This window comes from Pelodiscus sinensis, chromosome 1 (genome assembly GCF_052426305.1).
Source record: "Pelodiscus sinensis isolate ZL-2025 chromosome 1, ASM5242630v1, whole genome shotgun sequence".
Lineage (NCBI taxonomy): Eukaryota > Metazoa > Chordata > Testudines > Trionychidae > Pelodiscus > Pelodiscus sinensis.
Window position 1 is genome coordinate 220,658,950 of NC_143052.1, and position 21,184 is coordinate 220,680,133.

The following is a 21,184-nucleotide window of genomic DNA, read 5'->3' on the forward strand; positions in this document are numbered from 1 at the left end:
TGTCTGGTCCAGCAACATCTGTGATCCAAAAGGACCACAAATGTTCCAGGACCACAGAGTCCTGGTGCAGAGCTCACACCTGGGAGCATTGCAGGCTGGCAAGGCAGCAGGAATCTGACGTGTGGCGGCAGGGATTCCCAGCAGGGCAGTGGGAGCCCAGTGTGCAGAGACAGCGGGGCTGCTGGGCACTGCAGTGGAAGCCCTGCACATGCCTAGGTAGCAGGGCTGCTGGGTGTGGCATCAGGAGTCAGACGCACAGAGGCAGTGATGCTGCTCGGCAGAGTAGCGGGGCCCAGAAAGAGGGAGGAGCTCACTGGGAAGCCATGGGTGGGGCAGAGCTGGAGGGGGCTACGGCAAGGAGGGCAGAAATGACCTTCCCTGGTCCAGCAAAATCCCTCATCTGGAACTGTTCAGGTCCCGAGAGTGCTGGACCAGGACGGTCCAACCTGTACCAGACTGATTAATTGAGAGGATGAATAGTCACCTATGTTTTGAGATGCTTTGATGAAAGTCCTGGCTGTGTCTAAATGCAATTCCTGCTGTTAATATTTGGGAAAGAGGTGGGCTCTGAACACAGGCTTGGAAGTCTAATATCTAATCCAAGTTTTAGCACTCACACCTGTGGCTAGGGTCAAGCCTCTCACACTCACCATCTTAATTACTATGTCTTGAAAATGGTGTGAGCATTTACTATCCCTGCTAAATGGATTACTTAGCTGCACTCTGCATGGAGGTCTGAAATTGAGTGCTATCACACTACAGAGCATCATTTTGTAAAGAAGAGTGCTAGGATATTGAAAGCACATGCTTGTCAAATACTTGAGTGAACCCTGCATTTAGTATTTCACTTGTAGGCTTAATTCTTGTCAACAGCCTCTAAATTCTTAATAGAGCTGAGTAGAAAGGCCAAGTAAACTTCAGCATACACTTGTACACCCTTGTTAATTGATAGATTTCATTCAATAACGGCTTAAGAGTACTCCAAAGGAATTAGAGCAAGGCAGACAACACAAAGAAAAGATTCTCTGATTAATCACTAACAAGTGGACAGGACTGTGCAACAATGTAGCATGCTGCTTGTTCCCTGACCCATTTTCATACATGGTGTTATGCCTGACAGAAGGCATGCTATAAAGAGAGGAAAGGGTTTTGATGTCAAATGTAAATGATGGCAGGTGTGATTGCAGTTTCTGCACCTTTGTACTCTGAGACTTTCTATTCCTAGTTTACTAGTGAATACTCAATGAAGTATCTCCTTTTAAGGCCATGTTGTAGGTTTCACATGTGGAGGTGACCTACAAAACAAGTACAATTGGGTTTTGGTGGTGTAATATGATAATTTTTGGAATTGCACAGTCTGAAATGCTCGGCGTATGGTATGAAATGTAATTGACACACTTCCTATTTTATGTACCTAATAAAAAATTTTGTACCCATTAACACATCAGATAAAAACTAATGAATGAAGTAAGCATCTTAAAGAGCTTTTTAATAAAATGGGTTTTAATATTTCAAACAAATGTAGCAATGCTGTGGCAATATGTTGTACCTAATTCTCCCATCTTACCAGTTTTACATCATTGCAACTCCACTGACTTTAGTGGACTTTCTTTCTTGATTTACACTGGTGGAAATCAGAATTAGTCCCATGATTTTTGGAGAAACTGATTTTTTAAAAACATTCATAGCTTCTGCTGGCTTCTCTCATGTATGAAAAATGGATGGCTGTTTGTTTTCATTTTTTGTTCATCTGTAAGCCATGGAACTCTATAAAGTTTTATTCAAGATCATAAAAAAAGTATAAACATTATTCTACTTGTAAAGCTCCCTTTTTTCTCTCCGAGATTAAGTCCTATGCCTTATAATGGAGATGCCTTTTCCTTCTTGCAAATGCCAGTGCCAAGCGGAAAATTCCTATAAGCCTGCCCTGATTTCTTTGATGTAAACCTGTAGACAATGATTAGGTCAAACTTCCAATCATACTTAAAGGCTATGTCTACACTACAGAGTTTTTGTGGAAAAACTTGCAGAGCGTCCACACCTCAAGCGCATTTTTGCACAAGAGAATTGAAAGAACAGAGGGGTTTTTGTGCAATTGGTATTCCTCTTTCTACAAGGAAGATTGCCTTTTTGTGAAAGAGTTCTTTCTCAAAAAGGCATGTGTGGATGGGGAAGAGGGGGTTTTTGCGCAAAAAGAGGAAAGGGGAAAAAGCACAGATGCCCTGGTGGCCATTCTGTGCATACCAATCAGTGTTTACTTTCAAGAGAGCATCCATGCAATCTGGACGCTCTCTTTAGCAAAAGCACATTGCTTTTTCGATGCACTTTTGCAGTGTGGATGCACTCTTGTGCAAGAAGTTTTGCAGAAGATCTCTAACAAAAGCTTCTTGAGCAAAAAGCTTATAGTTTAGACGTAGCCAGAGAAATTGGTCCCATGACCTCTTGTTTTGACCAAGAGTGTTCTTGAGTATTTTTTTGCTTCATGTAGATCATGCTCTTTATCCTGCAATGCAGTATAATCTTCTTGTTTTTATATTTGACTTTCTGAGAATATAGTTGGAATGTTAGAGTATTAATCTGTTGAATTTTCAGATAAATGGCATATTCAGTGAAACCCTCTTACAGTCAATTTTATTTTTCTCAGAACACTTTATTATAAGTGCATGTTCACTGTTGCTGGGTATGCTAGTCCTCATTTTGATGTTCTAAAACAAATTATTCTATTTTAACATAAGGTTATTCCAGTAAAAGTGGGTTTCCCTGTATTTGAGAGATTTACATACTGCCTCATCATAAAAGGCATTCTTCACTTCACCTCGCCCTCCAAACAATGCATGGACTAGCTGCTGTTACTGCAGGTTACTACTATCCAGAGTGTCTGTCCATTTCTGGCCATGAATTAGTCAGGAGGAAATAGCTAGACTACTGTATAAAGCCAATATGCTTCTTTCCCCAGAGGCTATATGAATTACTTTGGATACATGCCCACACATTCTACTTATGTAAGTTGTTGTTTTGGAATCCATTTCTTAGAACTGCATAGCCAGATTTGCTGCACTTTTCTGTCTTTACTACATTTCCCTCATGAAAAGCATACGTCATTTGGAGATTGTTATGAATTCAGCAAGAAAAACAAACCTAAGCGTTGCTGATGCATTTTGTGTCCAACATAATAAATTAAAATATCTTTTATTAACGTATAAATGTGGAGGTTAACATTTGATCCAGTCCCTAATTAATACAAGAAAGATTATTTCCAAATGTGGCCAAATTGCTTGACTACCACAGGCCTGGCAGCAGTGTTTCTATAACAACATAGAACTTTAATTTAAGCAGCTTTTTAGTACAGTAGTTGTTCTCAAAGCTAATATTATCTGAGGAGCTGTTTGCACATTAGCATCTCTGAAAAGTAGCTAATCATCTGTAATCTATATGCTATAAATGCCTTTTTATAATGACTGTGTACTAGTTGGGGTTTTTTACCCCCTTTTAAACAATGTGAAACATAATATTGTAAAAAATTCAGTACTTTTTAACATCATGGAATTGCTTTAGTATGTTGCAGTAAAGGTCAGCTTTTAATTCTGTCTTCACTGTATGCAGCACACTGTATTTTTCAGCAGCCCTCATGGCTCTTTCTAAAACCAAATACAGGAGGCAAGAGATTAATTCGCCTCTTCTTGGTCACTGAGAAAATGAGGCTTATTTTTTATTTGTTTGTTTATATATAGTAAAAAAAACCAAAACCGGCTTGATTCTCTCAATGACCAGGAGGAGTAGAACATTAGATAACAAATAGGCAGAGAGAGAGAGAAAGAGAGATGAAAATCTAACCTGATGGCTACAATCTCTGTTACTTTTATCATAGAGAAGGATGATTATGTGACTAAAGTACTATACTGGAACTCAGCCGATCTGCATTCAATTCTCAGCCCAGTTATAAACTTTCCATGTGTCCTTGGCCAAGTACCTTATTTTCCTTGCCTTAGGTCCTCTTCTGTAAAATTGGGAGCATAATACTTTATTTTGTCTAGTTACACTCTTTTTTTCTCCTGGACAGTTTACACTCTTAGCAGGAGGGTCCATGGATCAAACTGCAGGTTCAGGACCTAATCCAGAACCATATGATGGATTACATGTACATTTAGGGCCTGAACCTCATTTATTCCCACATTAAGGCCCCTTACACTGACAGATCAATGTAAGTTAACGGTGCTAAATCCTGCTGGAAAGGGATAACTAGTGGAGTTCCGCAAGGGTCTGTTTTGGGACCTGTGCTGTTCAATATCTTCATCAATGATGTAGATATTGGGATAGAGAATACGCTTATTAAGTTTGCAGATGATACCAAACTGGGTGGGGTTGCAACTTCTTTGGAGGATAGGGACATAATTCAAAATGACCTTAGCAAGTTAGAGAAATGGTCGGAGGTAAACAGGATGAAGTTTAATAAAGAGAAATGCAAAGTGCTCCACTTAGGAAGAAACAATCAGTTCCATACATACAGGATGGGAAGCGACTGTCTAGGAAGGAGCATGGCGGAAAGGGATCTAGGGGTCATAGTGGACCACAAGTTGAATATGAGTCAACAGTGTGATGCTGTTGCAAAAAAAGCAAATATGATTCTAGGTTGTATCAACAGGTGTGTTGTAAGCAAAACTCGTGAAGTCATTCTGCCACTCTACTCTGCACTAGTTAGGCCTCAGCTGGAGTACTGTGTCCAGTTCTGGGCGCCACATTTCAAGAAAGATGTGGAGAAATTGGAAAGGGTACAGAGAAGAATGACAAGAATGATTAAAGGTCTAGAGAACATGACCTATGAAGCCAGGCTTCATGAACTGGGCTTGTTTAGGTTGGAAAAAAGAAGATTAAGGGGGGACATGATAGCGGTTTTCAAATATCTAAAAGGGTGTCACAAGGAGGAAGGAGAAAATTTGTTCCTCTTGGTTTCTGAAACAGGACAAGGAGTAATGGGCTTAAAGTTCAGCAAGGGAGGTTTAGATAGGACATTAGGAAAAAATTCTTAACTGTCAGGGTGGTCAAATATTGGAATAAATTGCCAAGGGAGGTGGTGGAATCTCCCTCTCTGGAGATATTTAAGATCAGGTTAGATAGACATCTGTCAGGGATGGTGTAGACAGAGCTTGATCCTGCCTTGAGGGCGGGGGGCTGGACTCGATGACCTCTTGAGGTCCCTTCCAGTCCTATGATTCTATGATTCTAAGTTTGTCTACACTGCAACACTATTTTGGGATACTTCCGCATCTTTGAAAGAAGCCCATTATTTCAAAATATAATGGGTGCACTGTTCCGATGTCCCTGTAAACCCTGAAATAAGCTATTTCTAAATTAACTTGAAATAAGCGGTGCAATTTGCGTAGCTCAAATTGCGTAGCTTATTTTGAGCTAAGGGTTTAGTGTCAAGGTACCCTAAAGAGACCTTAGTATAAACGAGAATCAAGTCCTCAGTCTGACAAGTGGGCTAAGTTTACAACTTTCATTGAACCTCACTAGGTGCCTTTCTCCCTTGGTCACTTAGTGACTGAGCTGTTTTGATGCATTTCAAATACAAATTCCTTGGGGTACAGATTGTCTTTCTTTTTCTTTTTTTAAGAACACTCTGCTAAGACAGAACATATTATTTATTGTTGTTACCCTCACTGTGTGTTTATGATGGTCCTGAGAACCCAAAGAATGGTGGGAAAACAGGTTTTTTATCTTTCAATTAGGTAAAGTGAAACCTACAGAAATTGCCCAGGTTAACATTTTCAATAGTTAATATCTTTGAAAGTCAACAAGACGTGAAATTGTGAAAATTTTACTGTCTTTTCCTAAGATTTTTAATTCACTAAAAGGGATTTCCTATATTCTTAAGAGAAAATCCATGGTGCATAAATGCTACTGTGCCTTCTCAGTGAGTATCTCTTTAATATAACAATAACCAATGTGCCAAATGTGGGATAAAACCAGGAAAACCTCAGCCTGTTAAAACAGTGTTCAAAGATTAGTTTGCTTTGAAAAATTGTTGTGTATTTAACAGAAATTCCGTCTATATTAATTCATCCATGTGGGAATGTGGAGAGAATGGGTTATATATCTGTCCCACTCTTCCACTGTAATTGTTCCACTAATGTAAGTTGGTAATAAATTTATTGAAATAAAGCATTTTTAAACAATTAAAATGCTTGGAAGATTAGATAAACTTCCTGTGACTTATGTGTTCCTGACGTAGTTTAAAAAAGAAGTGTTTTATTAAAACAGTGTAAATTTTAGTAGGATTTACACACTGGGATTTTTCTTGTCTGGTTTTTAAAGTGCATCAGCAACCCACCCTGGGGAAATAACTTTACAAATTATTACCTCCAGATTGTAGAAAACTTAATTATTTTTTTCAGCAAAAACTCACACATCTTGCCTGGGTATCACTGTAGTCACTGCACCCATTTCAGGATGTAATTTACATTCCCTAAATTCTTCTAGGATGCCTACATTGTTTTACCACCTGCAGGAGCCTTAATTCCTATTGTTTAAAGCCCTACATTTTTGAAACAAGAAACCTGGATCTACAAACAATATGTGCACATGTTGTGATTAGGAGCAATAGTGCCAACTCCTGTGCATAATGCTGAACGGTGCCTCTGCTGCATTTATACCATTGGCCATAGTAGAGAGTGAAGGGTGCACACGGCTCTAGTGGCAACTCCTCAAGGACTGTAAAATGTTCATATCGTATCGCTCAGTTGCCTGGTCATTCCAAACCCTCTTCTTTCCCTTTTTCCAGCTAGCTGGGCTCAGGTTGCCAGGTCATTTTTTTTCCAGGCTTGCCTATCCATCATTTGTTCCATGTTCACGCCATTCTCCTCTGTTCCTAACTCACTTGATGTCATAAAAGAAGTGATTGCTCCATTATGTCTGGCCCTAGAATTTTGGGGGGGGGGGTATTAAACGTTCCTTTAAAATGGCTATAAAATATTCTGCCATCAGTAATATAGGTTGAACCTCTCTGGTCCAGGACACTGGTCTGGGCAACATCCATGGTCTGGTAGGACCATGGATGTTGCTGGACCAGAAAGCTCCTGGACCAGAGAGCACCCACTCAGGGCAGGGCAGTCCTGACACCCCAGAGCAACCTTGCAGCTGTGGAGCTCCACTGGAACCAGGGCAGCTGAGCTTCGGCAGCCCCTGGATAGTGGATCAGAGGAGCCCTGGAGCAGTAAAAGAGCAGAGCCCTGGAGCTTTGGCGGCCCCAAGACAGCAGAGTCTGGCAGCTTTGGGGCAGTGGGGCCCCCAGCAGCCCTGAGGCTGGCCGAGGAGGTGGGAGCCCAGTAGCCCAGAGGCAGGGGAGTCTGGCGATTTGCTGACAGATCCTAGTAGAGCCTGGAGTCTGGCAGCAGAAGGGGCTACACTCCCTTAATCTGGGAAACTCCCTCCTTCAGACTAGTCAAGTCCCAAGGCTGCCAGACCAGGGAGGTCCAGCTTGTAGTTGTATATGGCCCTTGCGGGTTGTATCTGTTTTAGGTTATTTTATAAGTGCAGTCGAGGACATCCTCATAACTTTACTCTTTAAGCTTTTGGGGCCAAAGTGTTATTTGGTCATGTGACTGCCCTCCAAAGATAATCATTAAGGCATCCCTTTTCAAATTAAATTTAAACATGAGTTTATATGGATAGACTTCACTGTGTGTGTTTAAATATCTTCCTGAAGGGAGCATTGATTATCCTTGGACACCTTCCACATGATCAAACAAAGCTTTGACCCCAAAACATTCTATTTGGAAACATTCTGTTCTGTATCAATAGACACGGGCTGCAGAAATTTTCTCAATGAACCTCTAATACCGTGGTGTCTAACCAGTTCTGAAGCTAACTAGCCACACTGAACTAGCCAAATAGCCACATGTGACTAGTGGCTAGCATGTTAGACACCAAGGCTCTAGGAGCAAGATATCCTGATATCTTACAGTGGTGTAGTTATGCCAAGATCCTAGAGTCTAAATTTAATGTTCAGATAAATAATTATGACCTAATCTGTCCATATAGTTAATTTTATAGATAATATATAATATATGTAAATCTAGAAGGTGAAATCCCATAACAAATATATCTGCATTTTCTACAGTTCTGCAGATGCCTATTTGAATGCAGGTTTTAGATTGGCTTTTTATTGAGATAATTTTAACTTCACTATCCTCTGATGGATTTCATCAGGTTTTCAATATTGTTGAAAGTTTCCAAAGCAAGCTAGAAAAATGTACTTTAATTGGAGAGTTCTAGGGATCGATTCAGATCTCAGATTTCTAGGTGATTTAATAAATGACCATTACTGTATCAAGAAAACTTACATGGTACCAAGGAGCATGCCTCTTACTACTGTTGTCGACTTCACATGAGCTCGGAAGGATGGGGCATAACAAGCACTAAGGGATGACTCTGGCTGTGAAGAGTCAGTGGGAGCACAAGGTGATCAGCATTTTCCAGGAGATGTGCAACACCTTTGTAGGATCAAACCCCAGAAGAGGTTGAAAAAGAAGTGAATGGCCTTATTCTGAGAGTCTCTGTGAGAGCTCAGTGCCTTCTACCCCCAGTCACTTCGTAGCAATAGACAGTGTACAGCACCATGAAGGGGGTGTTCAGCACCACCTTGGATCCCTCCCTGAATCAGCTCTGCCCAGGACAGTGTAACAGCAATTGAATGCCAAACCCTGTATTTTTCCAGTGCCGGATGTGGAGTCCCATATTCCAGAATGCTCTGAAACTAGTAGTTGAACAGATTTAATTCTTTCTAACTGTGTGATGAGCAGGTTTGTTCTTATGTGCTGGTGCTGACTGAGGCCCCAATTCAGGACACAAGTAATTGCAAGCTGAAATCCATCCTTGAGTCCTATTAACTTCTTGGTTGTAAGGGCTTAATAGAAAAACTTTCCTGAATCAAGCCATGAGTTTGCAACATTGCTTGTGAGTACAGTTGTTAGTGTGGACACTTGGTAAATTCTAGACATAACAACATAGGAATGATCTTTATCCTTCAGTTCATAGAATCATAGAATCATAGAATAATAGGACTGGAAGGGACCTCGAGAGGTCATCGAGTCCAGCCCCCCGCCCTCAAGGCAGGATCAAGCTCCGTCTACACCATCCCTGACAGATGTCTATCTAACCTGTTCTTAAATATCTCCAGAGAGGGAGATTCCACCACCTCCCTTGGCAATTTATTCCAATATTTGACCACCCTGACAGTTAGGAATTTTTTCCTAATGTCCAATCTAAACCTCCCCTGCTGCACTTTAAGCCCATTACTCCTTGTCCTGTCCTCAGAAACCAAGAGGAACAAATTTTCGCCTTCCTCCTTGTGACACCCTTTTAGATATTTGAAAACCGCTATCATGTCCCCCCTTAATCTTCTTTTTTCCAAACTAAACAAGCCCAGTTCATGAAGCCTGGCTTCATAGGTCATGTTCTCTAGACCTTTAATCATTCTTGTCGCTCTTCTCTGTACCCTTTCCAATTTCTCCACATCTTTCTTGAAATGTGGCGCCCAGAACTGGACACAGTACTCCAGCTGAGGCCTAACTAGTGCAGAATAGAGCGGCAGAATGACTTCACGAGTTTTGCTTACAACACACCTGTTGATACAACCTAGAATCATATTTGCTTTTTTTGCAACAGCATCACACTGTTGACTCATATTCAACTTGTGGTCCACTATGACCCCTAGATCCCTTTCCGCCATGCTCCTTCCTAGACAGTCGCTTCCCATCTTGTATGTATGGAACTGATTGTTCCTTCCTAAGTGGAGCACTTTGCATTTCTCTTTATTAAACCTCATCCTGTTTACCTCTGACCTGTTTACCTCTGACCAGTTGTTGAAGCTGGCAGCAGACTTCCTTAGATATTAATAGGAGCAGGAATTGGACCTCTTTTAGATGATGATTACTTCTGCGGAACATCAGTTGAGTATGTCATTGGCATCTCAAAAACTGGAAGAAAGAACCATTATCAAGCACTGAAATTCTTCAGAATCCATCCACAGTGTCTCATTATCCTTTCTAATGAGAATCAAAAGAGCTGGTGCTGCCACGGGGTGGGAGAGAAAAAGAGCTGAGGGCTGGCGAGGTCACGGCTGGGGGCAGGAGGAGAAAGAGAGTTGGGGCTGGCACAGCTAGGGGCAGAGGAGCAGGAGAAGAAGAGCTGGGACTGGTATGGCCACACCCGGGGGAGGGGAGAAAGAGCCAGGGCTGGCGTGGCTGTGGCGTGGCCCCCCCGGTGATCGGGGGGGAAAGCCAGGGTTGCCTACCCCCAGAGAGGGGCGGAGGGGTTGGTGAGTGTAGGAAGCAGGTGCCACAACCCCCTAGTAGAATAAAAATAAAATTCAGTAGATCTGCTACAGGCATAGAACAGGAAATGGACAGATAATGCTGTAGGCATTACTATAGGTGCTAGACAGTACGGGAGCCTCTGCAAGGTTTGTTTCTCAGGGGACGGGTGGATGATGGATTTGTCTGATCTAATTTTTCAACATCTTTTTTTTTAAGAGAGTGCTGCAAACTGTTTCTTATAGTTTAAAGCTCTTGTAGCTGATGTTTTGGAGAAATAAGTAGGATCACAGAGCTGACTGGCTTATGAACAACAAAGAGACCAGAATTTATTTTTGTTGTAAAACAACAAACAAAAATGTTTCAAGTCTAGTCAATAAAGTTGTTGGTTATCTTGACAGTAGTTAGTATCAAAATACCCATCTCCTTGATGTGTCAGCAGACGCCAAAGTAAGTTGGAACCCCTCAGACATTCTACTTTGTACAAGATAAAATACAAAAATGTAAATTTAGTGCTACTGTTACTTACTCAGAAGAATGGTCTAAAAGCTGTAGAACTAGCTTTGGGAGTTAGGAGATCTGAGTTGAATTTCTGACTTCATTCCAGTGTTTTACATTGGGTAAGTAACTTGGTGTATGCCTACACTGCAATAAAAGATCCATGCCTTGGCCACAGATGAAGCTCGCGTAGCTGAAGCTCTGGGGCTATAAAACTGCAGCGTAGCTGTCTATACTGCAGTTTTTAGCCCTGCAAGCCTGAATCAGCTGCCCTGGGCCCTGAGACTTGGTGCTGTGGGGGTTTTATTGCAATGTAGACATATGCTTAGGCCCAGATTATTTATATGTATTTAAATGTTATGGCAAACATTTTTGCAATATCTAACTATTTAGGAGCCTAACGTTCTCAAAATGGAGTTAGGAATGTAGCATCTGAAATCCTGCCTTAATCCCTTATTGTGAATTAAGCTCCTAAATCAGTTAGCCTTTGCAATGCTGAGTGCCACACACTTAAATACCTATAAAAAGTAGGCCTTCGTCTCTCTGTGCCTCCATTCCCCATTTGAAAAATAAAAGTAATACCTCCTTACATTGTTGTGAGGATAACATTCCCTAATAATTGTGAGGCATAGTGATATTATGGTGATGAAGTCTAGATAAATACTGTACCTAGATGGAAAGAATGAACTAATGAAAGAACATTGATAGAAAGTAAGACAGTTAAGAAATTAAAGGACGAATCTTAAACTCTATCCTTAATGGGCTTTCAAACGAAAAAACAAGACAGCCTGAGTTTGGAAAAGTTTCCTACATATCTGTAAATCTATACACTTTATCAGCATTGTTATTTCTATAAATGTTTATAATACAATAGCACCTAAAGGCTAATTAGACCGACTGCTGTTTTAAACATAGTACTTGTAAATGATTTGGCTCAGTGAGCCTTCCACCATCTTGTAGGAAACATTTCCACACAGTTCAATCTATCTCACTGTGGGATGTTTTCTCCTTTTGGTTTAGCCAGCATTTTTCTTTCCTTCCTAGCTTCTTTTTATGTTATACCCTCATCTGGATGCATCTCACACACAATAAAAGTTTATAACAATATGCAATGGAAAGTAATACTAATTACTCACCGCCAACAACTTGCTTCAGGTCCTCAAAAGTGAACTTTAGGAGACTGTCAGCAAAAATGCCTCAAGAAACCTCATGGTGATGAGTCACATTAGCTTTAAATCCTACAGCATGCAACTAAAATTAATTAAGTCAAAAAACAGACTGATGGCATTTCCACACCCTATAGTCTTAAATTTAAGCAATAAACCATTCTTTGCTTAGGGACAGTTGAAAGTTCCAGATTGTCCCCACACAGTTTTTTAAAGGTCCATTTTTCATGGTTGATTTAATGTATTAAGATTTTTAAAGGTACGCTGGTTGGGGGCAAGTGGAATAAGTCAGTGGAAATTAGTGAACCAATTGGTAAATATTACAGCACTTATGAAAGTAAAGAGGCAAGTTTCTCATGGATTGTTTAATGCATTTTCAGGTTAATGTAAATATTCATGAGTCTTCAAAGTTGTGTCTCCCATAGTTACAAAGTATTTAGCATGTTCTGACTAATGTGTTTGGTTTGAAATTACAGGTTTATGTAACTCAGCCGACAGTTGGATGATTGTTCCAAATATCAAACAAAATCACTACACCGTGCATGGGTTACAGAGTGGCACTAAGTACATCTTCGTTGTCAAGGCCATTAATCAGGCAGGCAGCCGGAACAGTGAGCCTGGCAAGCTGAAGACAAACAGTGAGTAAAATCAACAAGGAGTTCTGTGGCACCTTAGGGATTAATAGGTGTATTAGGGCATAAACTTTTGTGGGCAAAACCCACTTCATCAGATGAATGGGAGTGGAGTTTACAGAGGCATGGAGTTATAGATATATATAGGAAGAGAAAGAGAGACAACAAAAGAGAGAGAACTTGTGTAAATGAGTAACAAGGAATCCAGCAAACACACAGGCACTCCCACAGTATCTCTCCTCCTTCCTTCATAGGTTTCATGCTTGAAAGGTGCAGCAGGATAAAGCATGCTGCCTTGTTCAAAGTGCTTGACACAGAGGGATCTCTGTAATTCTGGAGGTCCAGTGATGTGTCTACATCATTGAAAACATCTCTATCAGAAACAACTGTAGGAAAAAATGATTGAAAATGTTTCTTTTGGTTGTTGTTGTTTTATTCTCATATTGTCTTGCCCTTTTCCATCTATTGTTATAGGAATTTTATTTCTTTTATAAATGGAATTACATTGTTAGAATTGGTCCTCTTGAATAATCCCTGTTTTATGATGATGGGAGTCTCCCAGAATTTATTCTAAAAACTATGTGGAGATGATATAGTCAGAGATCCCACTTTTAAGAAAATGATTGAACCAAATTGAGTGGATATAGCCTAGCACTTCAAGGCAGTGGTTCTAAGTTTTTGGGGTTTTTTTATCTGTGGTTCATTGTCATGCCTTAGCCAATCCTTCAGTCCTTTTAGGCTACAGACAGTTTGGGGAATTGGGTAGGGAATGTTGGGTCTGGAGGAACTGTTGCTTGGTGTATAATGAAAAGGTGGAGAGGTTATTATGGGCAGGTGGTGCATTTCTTCTTCCTCCCCTATCTACCTGGCCAGCACTTCTGACCCTAAGTTATCAATTTATATAGTAAAAACAATGTGTGTAGTGGTAAACACAGTTTTAAGTAAAACAGGTATTTTCCTTCTTCTGAACGACTTATATGGGAAAGGGCAAACTTACTTCCCTTTTCACTTTGAGATATACAGTGTGACAAACAAGTGATGTTTACTGTCAGGTACCTGTGACACAATCAGACCTGTGGCAAACCAGTACAGAGAAAGACATGCTTCAGATGATACTTCACCAGTACAGAGTAGAAAACAGGTAGAGAGACATATAGGAGGTATTTTGCTGCTACCCAGTGGTAGAAGCAAGCAGATACTGTTAGCATCTGTGGGGGAAAAATGTGTCAAAGCCTATGTTCTGAAGGGTAAATTTTACTCTTGATATGTGCATAATTATATGTATATTATGAAAGAATATATACTTCTACATCTAAAGCCATTCCTTCATCTTTATTATCAAAAAATAATGTTTGAGACCGTGTTGGAAGAACCTTTTCCTTGAAATGCTTTCCGAGAGATCTGTAATAAGGCATGTTATCACTTTTCAGACCAATCTCATTCGACATTTTTATGCCAACTTTAATTACTTTGATTCCACTGCATACAAATTACTTAGCTGCTCTTTCACAAATACAAAGGAATCGTCATCTTAAAGTTTACATGAATCAAGTCTGTACGGTCACAGAGAACCCTGGAATGCTTATTTCCACATTCCACTCATGTAATCAAAGATCTTGAACTTTTAAGAAGATTTGCCCTTATAGGGAAAAGGATAAAGGACACACACAAAAAGGACCTTGTGGGCTATTGGTGTCATTTTTTTCCAGTTGTCATTCAGAAATTCTCTGGCAGAATTAAAAAGATCTTTCTGCTTTTTAACATGGGTAAGCTTGTCAGTCATAGCAGCCATTATGTATCTACAGAGCTCGTTTTACCAAAGTGCTTCCTGTTATTGTCTACAGACCCTGTGTTACAGCAGAAAATTCCCACCAACAGCTACAGCAGTAATGCTTTTGTACCAGAATGTTTGGACCAAGTTATAGTTCATTTCCTTCATTTTAATTCAGAGGATCCAGCATTGTTGGCATCCCAGTACAAATAAAACTTTAGAGAATGAAAGAACAAAGCAGAGTAGCACTTCTTTTGATTTGTATACTATGGGATTATGAAGTAGTGCATTTTTGCAATAGTGATAAAGCCATTATTGCATTTTTTTTTTATGGTTGGCAAACTAATAGGAATGTGAGGTACTCTAAAATCTAATGTATAACAAAAAAGCCATCACTAGAGATGGCATATTTTTGGTTTCAATTACATGAACAATTCATGAACAAGTTAGCTCTTGGTCGCAGAGAATGAGTGTGACATTAACACTGGGGTTTTCTTAGCAGTAACTAGTACGGCAATCTATCTGAATACTAATCTACAAAGATCGTTCTTTTTTAGTGTATTAGGAGGCAGTTTGGCTCAGTATATTTAAGTTTGGTCCAGAGAAGAAAATAAGTATTATTAATTATTATTATTTATTATTATTATATAGCCTCAGCTGTTTAACACAAGAGATTTTATTATCCAAACATTTGACTTTACTTGTGCTTGTTAAAATTAAGCAAACCTTTCTTTTGTCATCCTTGTGTATGTGCCCAGGCCAGCCATTTAAACTGGACCCCAAATCTGCCCACAGAAAGTTGAAGGTGTCACATGATAACCTGACGGTGGAGCGTGATGAAACTTCTTCCAAAAAGAGCCACACACCTGAGCGCTTCACCAGCCAAGGGAGCTATGGAGTAGCTGGAAATGTGTTTATTGACAGTGGACGGCATTACTGGGAAGTGGTTATAAGTGGGAGTACATGGTATGTGTCAGATTTTTAATTACTGTAGCACCAGAAAAAGTTGCATTTGTTTCCATGTTAGTACATGTTAGTGCTTCTGAAACAACATTCTTCAATATGAATGGAACACGAAAGCAGCTTGATGGTCTATTGACAACTGCTACATAGGGGAGTCAGATTTGGTTCCAATATTCCCAGGCCTGCAGAGAATGGGAATGCTGCGAGTATGTGTTCCACAGTGGGCTGTAGAGTATAGGGGATAAAAAGGAGCATCCCTTCATTCTAAATGAGCCCCTTTGGCTGTCATGTGGAACAGCCGTTGTAGGTGCTGTGGGTAGCTGTGCCCAACGTGTTTGGTCAGGAAGAGAGACACCATGATATGGGATTCAAGTGTTGTGATAGTACTAGGAATAAAAGGAATGGGAAATTTGTGAGGCCTGGAGTGCCCATTCTCCTTAAAAAGAACAATGCATATTTGCTAATGACTTCACATCACATCACAGGTTAGACCCTGCTTCCACAAGGAGGTTTACAGGAGGTTTATGCCTCCTGCAAGGAGGTTTACAGGATCTGTCAAAAAAGGCTTTCCTTCTCGACAGATCCCCCTCTAGACCGCCGCTTTTTGCCGACAAAGTGCTAAGTCAGCAAAATGCAGCGGCCATTTTTATGTAAATTAGGTGCGGGATATTTAAATCCCTGCCTCATTTGCAATGTCGACCTGCCTAATCTGCATCCCTCTGCCAACGGAGGGATGCAGTCTAGACATACCCCTACAGTTGCCTCACATGGCCCAGTGCTCAGTACAATAAAGTTGACAAAGACCTGGCAGAAGAGGTTCTATCAAGTCATAAATGGGCATTCCATGTATACTCGGATGCTTTCACCTTTCTGCAGCATCATGTATTAAATCAGCAAGGATTAGAATTCTTGTGCAAAGGTTTGGCACATACCATTTTTCCTTGTGAATAAAAATGGTCTTTTATCTTTAGCTAAGAGTTCTAAGTATTGCCATAGCAAACTGTAAACAGCAATGTGGACAACAAGATTTGCATGACCTTCCAGTCACAACATTGGGAGCCAGGAGGAACATTAATTAAGCATGACATTTTAATTATCCTTTACTTAATGAGAATGTAAATGCATAAACAAAAGAGAGTGCATCCCTTAGAGTCTTTCAGGATAAAGTTTACCCTTTATTGATAGAAAACAGCATGGCACAAAACATTTGTTTTCTAGACTGTTTTTGTTTTGCAGGTATGCAATTGGTATTTCTTACAAGACAGCACCAAAACATGAGTGGATTGGAAAGAATTCTGCCTCTTGGGTGCTTTGCCGTTGTAATAATGCCTGGGTGGTGAGACATAATAGCAAAGAAATTCCTATAGAGCCTGCTCCTCACCTCCGTCGTGTTGGGATTTTGCTGGACTACGACAATGGTTCTCTTGCCTTTTATGATGCTTTGAACTCTCTACACCTTTACACCTTTGACATAACATTTGCACAGCCTGTGTGCCCCACGTTCACAGTGTGGAATAAATGTTTGACAATTATAACGGGCCTGCCTATCCCAGATCACTTAGACTCCATTGAGCAGCTTCCGTGACTGCTAAAAGCAAAGGGATATAATGCCAGCTTTCTGATGGACTGCAAAAATTCTGCCCACAGGACCTTCAGTGGAGCTATTTGACAATGTGGCATACAAAACATCCCAGATGGCTCCAGCCAGAACTGAATGTGGGTATCTCTCTTTGCTGTGTATTTTGTATTAAAGGGCAAGATGTGGCTTTAATAATTTCTCGGAACTATTTTGTATTTAGTCTCTTACAGGAAGATTTATAAATTATTTATATAAAGAACTCCTCAATTTGGCTATCTGGATTAAAGTTCATTGTTTTTGCACGATAAGGGCCCCATTCACAAACCTTTTCTACACTTTTGTTTTTACAAGGGGATAACTAGAAGGAGTTTTGTTTCCTGGAAACTGTGCAACGGACACATTGATATACTGTTGATGTTACATTGAACTCTGATCTTACTGTGTGCAGCATCTCTCAACTTCAGTTTTGTGCACCAGAATGTGCATACCAAAAAAGTGAAATAAAATAAACAGGGAAGGAAATGGAGTTTTCCAGTACAACAAAAAGAAGAAGGGTTTATTTACTTCTGTTCATGAATAGGTCTGCATGTTAAACTTATTCACAAAGAAACATGGAATACCTTCTGGAAATGTCAATGGATAAATCACCTAGTGATTCCCATCTATCAGTGCTTCACTTTTGTCTCAGTCGGATCACTGAGGATATGTAAGATTGATATCATCTCAGAAAATTAGCAACATTGGAGCAGCACAACCAATTCAAAGTCTGACTATCTCCTGTTTTGATGAGATGATGCATCACTTAAGGTTCCATTGTGATTGGAGGTGGCTTACTTCTGACAGTTGAGTTGTGGGGACATACCACTGAATTTAGAGGTACACCACAACAATCCAAAGCCTGTACATCTGGAGTGAGAGGTGGACAACTTACAACACATTTTTAAAGGAAATGCAAGAGTTTCACTGTATCACACTGTAGTGTATTAGTAAAGAAGAGCAAAGATACCTGGTATATGAACGTTGCATTGAGAAGTACTGTACTGAAGTTCATTATACAAGCAGCCAATGAAACAAAAAATATGTATTGTTGCATTGAGTTGTTTAATGGGATAAAGTGCTCTTCGTCAATGAGGAGTAAATGACGAATTTGCAGCAGTAATATTAGTCTGAGTTTCACCTGCACATAGGGGATCTGAGTTAGCCCTGGGGTTAGTGGCTGCAGCTCCACTGAGATGAGTAGAAGCTGTACAAACTATACCCAAAAGATGAATTTTGCCCATTAATTTTTAAATGAATAGGGTCCTTTGTGATTATTACCATATTTCTGTATAAATGATTATTTTAGAGATTCCTGAGAAATATTTGAAATGTGGAAGATGGTAGATGCCTTTTAAAGATGTTCCTTGAGAGACAATGAAAAGGGTTTTGTTGATAATATGCAAAAGATGAATATCTGCCTTCCTAGAATAAGGATAAATGGAATACAGGTGTAAGGAAAGGGTTGGCTCAGTCATTTTAAACCTTGCTTTGGGTGTCCTTTGAAAATGACACTTTAATGCACTTTGTTCGCTAATGGGCCCAACATGAAAGGGTCTCAAGTTTGGCTTCAGATTTTTTAAATATTGATTCTTCAGGTACAATGGTATACTACAGTTTGCCTTATGATAGTGATAAGAAAGACGCTTATGAAGAAAATAATGAATACATGATATAGGTTTTGTTTAAACAGAGATTAATTGCTGCTCATGTTCCTTTGATTCTCTATACGTCCTCTGTTTACTGTGGAATGAATGGAGAAATATAAGTCTGACAACATCTAGGGTTCAGCCATCACTTCCTGTCATGGCAGCGTTCCATTGTTTACAGAGAGTAGCCACTGACCTTCTCTGAGTTGACATATGTAGGGAAAAATATGTACGTACTGTATGCCATGCTGTTTATTCTAATGTCTGTGATGATAAAGAAAGGCCCCCTCCCCAAGAATTTAAAAAAAATCTGAAATGGTGTTTTGTGATATTATCAATGAGACTTGATGTACTTTGTTCCGCAGATCTGGCCTGACTGTTTGAAAGGCATGTGAGAAAATATGAAAGTTATTATATACAGTAGACAGGGCACCATTTGAAAAAAAAAGAGAGAGAGAGAGAGAGAAAACCCCAAACCAATAGTGAAAAGGTGTTGGGAGGGAAGAAAGTGACAGCATGGGATGGATGCCAACTTTCTGCCTAGCAGAATAGAGTGTGTTACTACAATATACATGGCAAAGTTGTATACCACTCTTTTTCATGGAATTATGATAAAATATATCTGAAAATCAATTTCAGAAATGGGCAAACTGATCATACAAGGCTTGCAGCGATCAAACAGGATTGAAAACAGTATCATGAATATTTGGAGACTTCCCCCCATTTTTTTCTTTTCATTTTAAATATCAACCATGTGTTTAAAGGTTGACAATGGCTGAGAGGGAAAAAAATGGTCTGGTATCTACAGTAGTATTCCTTGCTATGGGATTTATATTTCAATAGTGAATACTTCATTTTAAGCCAAACCACATTCCTCGAATGAACTATTAATTCTATCAGTGTTCTGTGTGTGCACGGATAAACACACACATATAAATACAGATTAATTTTCAATAAATTAAGTGTCTGACCATCCCTTTTAGCTTGTTTTTGAACCATTATGTATTCTGTATGGACTGTGATTGGGGGAACTGTTTGCTGTACTTGGTATTTGTATGGACATTTTCAAAAAACAAAAATCTGTTTATTTTACAGTTGTTTCAATGCCCGAATATACAATAAAAGCATCCATTTCAAAACTTGGCTTTTGTGGGTCTGTGGCATTTTGCATGGTCTGTAAGAACAAAGTAAAATATGGGGGAACTGCAATCTTAGACAAGAACCAAAAACATGCCGCTTTTACAATGTATGGCAGAGCTGGGGGAGGTTTCCTTGGGGATTCTGTAACTGCTGCGGCTATCTGACGGTCAGTGAAGACTCCATGTGTGCAATGATCATTTTAAAGCCATAAGCCCAAGTTGGGATTCAATGGAGCAAACCCGTATAGCAAACTAAGTGCAAGAACTGAATGTCCGAATGGTTAAGGGTGTGGCTGGACCCATTTTCCAGAGATGAAAAGGAAAGCTGCTCACTGACATCATTTCTCCTCTTTCTGCCTTTATTCCTCCTGATTGCTAAGTCTCTAATTGGCTCAGTGAGCAAAGGAACCTCACTGAGCAGTGGTTCCCATCTGTGGTTCACAAACATTTGTGTGTGCGCTATCGAGATTTGTCTCCTCGTGGATTACTGGCTCTTTCCCTTTTTTAGCTGCTAAATTACATTAAAAGAAGCTACAAGTACAATGAATATTTTCCTGATATTACATTGCTATGTAAACATTTGCTGTAGTTGCAAGAAGGCTGATGTGTAATCACGAGTGGGAGCGGAAGATGGTCCATGTGACTACAAATGGGAAGGGAGGGTGGTATGTGTGAGATTGCAAATGGGTGACCATTACTCCTCTTTGCAGTTTTCCATTGGCTCCCTTTTCTGTATTGTGTCACTGCCATGGCTCAGTCACAATGTATTCCCCCCCCCCCCCATGACCGGTTTTTTGGGGGAGGTCAACACTGGCAACCACCCAGAGCACTGTGGTTGGGAGGGGCTGTTAAGAGAGTGTAACAATAACAGCCTCTCTACCAACCCCACCCAGCTCTGCACCCTCACAGTCACAGTCTGCCTCCTGCCCCAGTCTGCCCCATTCCGCCTGCCCTTCTGCTTCACTCCTCCCACCCCACTCTGCCCTTCCAGCTCTGTCCCCATTCCCTGTCTGCCTGAACATCTGCTCCACCCTCCCAGCTTAACCCCCACCCCCTACTCTATCCCATCTCCAGCCTCATCTGGACCTTTCCCCATCCAACCTATTGTTATGTGCTAAATCAGTTCTTGTTATGGGTTGAGTTACAACCCCACTGAGTTTGATAGGTGTAACTTTATCTTTCAATTAATATAACTGTAAATATAAGAGAGACCCAAGAATAAAGGTTTGTATGAATCCACACTAGAGATTTTGGGCTGAGCATTGTTTTGGGTAGGTGTGAGTGTGAGAATACACAGACACTGAGGTCACAGATAAAAACAGAGGGGCAAAATTTAAAAAAAAAAAAAAAGCAAGAAAAGCTGAGCAAGAACCTGAAAGTACAATAGGACCTTGGAAAAAATCTAGACAGCAGGAGAGTTTTGGGATTTGGTATTGGT

General features: G+C 40.2%; 1 protein-coding gene across 7 annotated transcripts in view; it reads left to right on the forward strand.

Moving 5' to 3' along the window:
• Nucleotides 1-19,750, forward strand: part of MID1 (midline 1) — a 350,551-nt gene extending 330,801 nt beyond the window's left edge. For all 7 annotated transcript variants that reach the window (XM_006120186.5, XM_089775222.1, XM_006120183.4 and 4 more), the window contains 3 exons: nt 12,454-12,615; nt 15,139-15,346; nt 16,580-19,750. In XM_006120186.5, the coding sequence (XP_006120248.1) occupies nt 12,454-12,615; nt 15,139-15,346; nt 16,580-16,928 (719 nt within the window). In that variant the 3' untranslated portion in view covers nt 16,929-19,750. The remainder of the gene's footprint in view (nt 1-12,453; nt 12,616-15,138; nt 15,347-16,579) is intronic.
• Nucleotides 19,751-21,184: the final 1,434 nt, after the last annotated feature.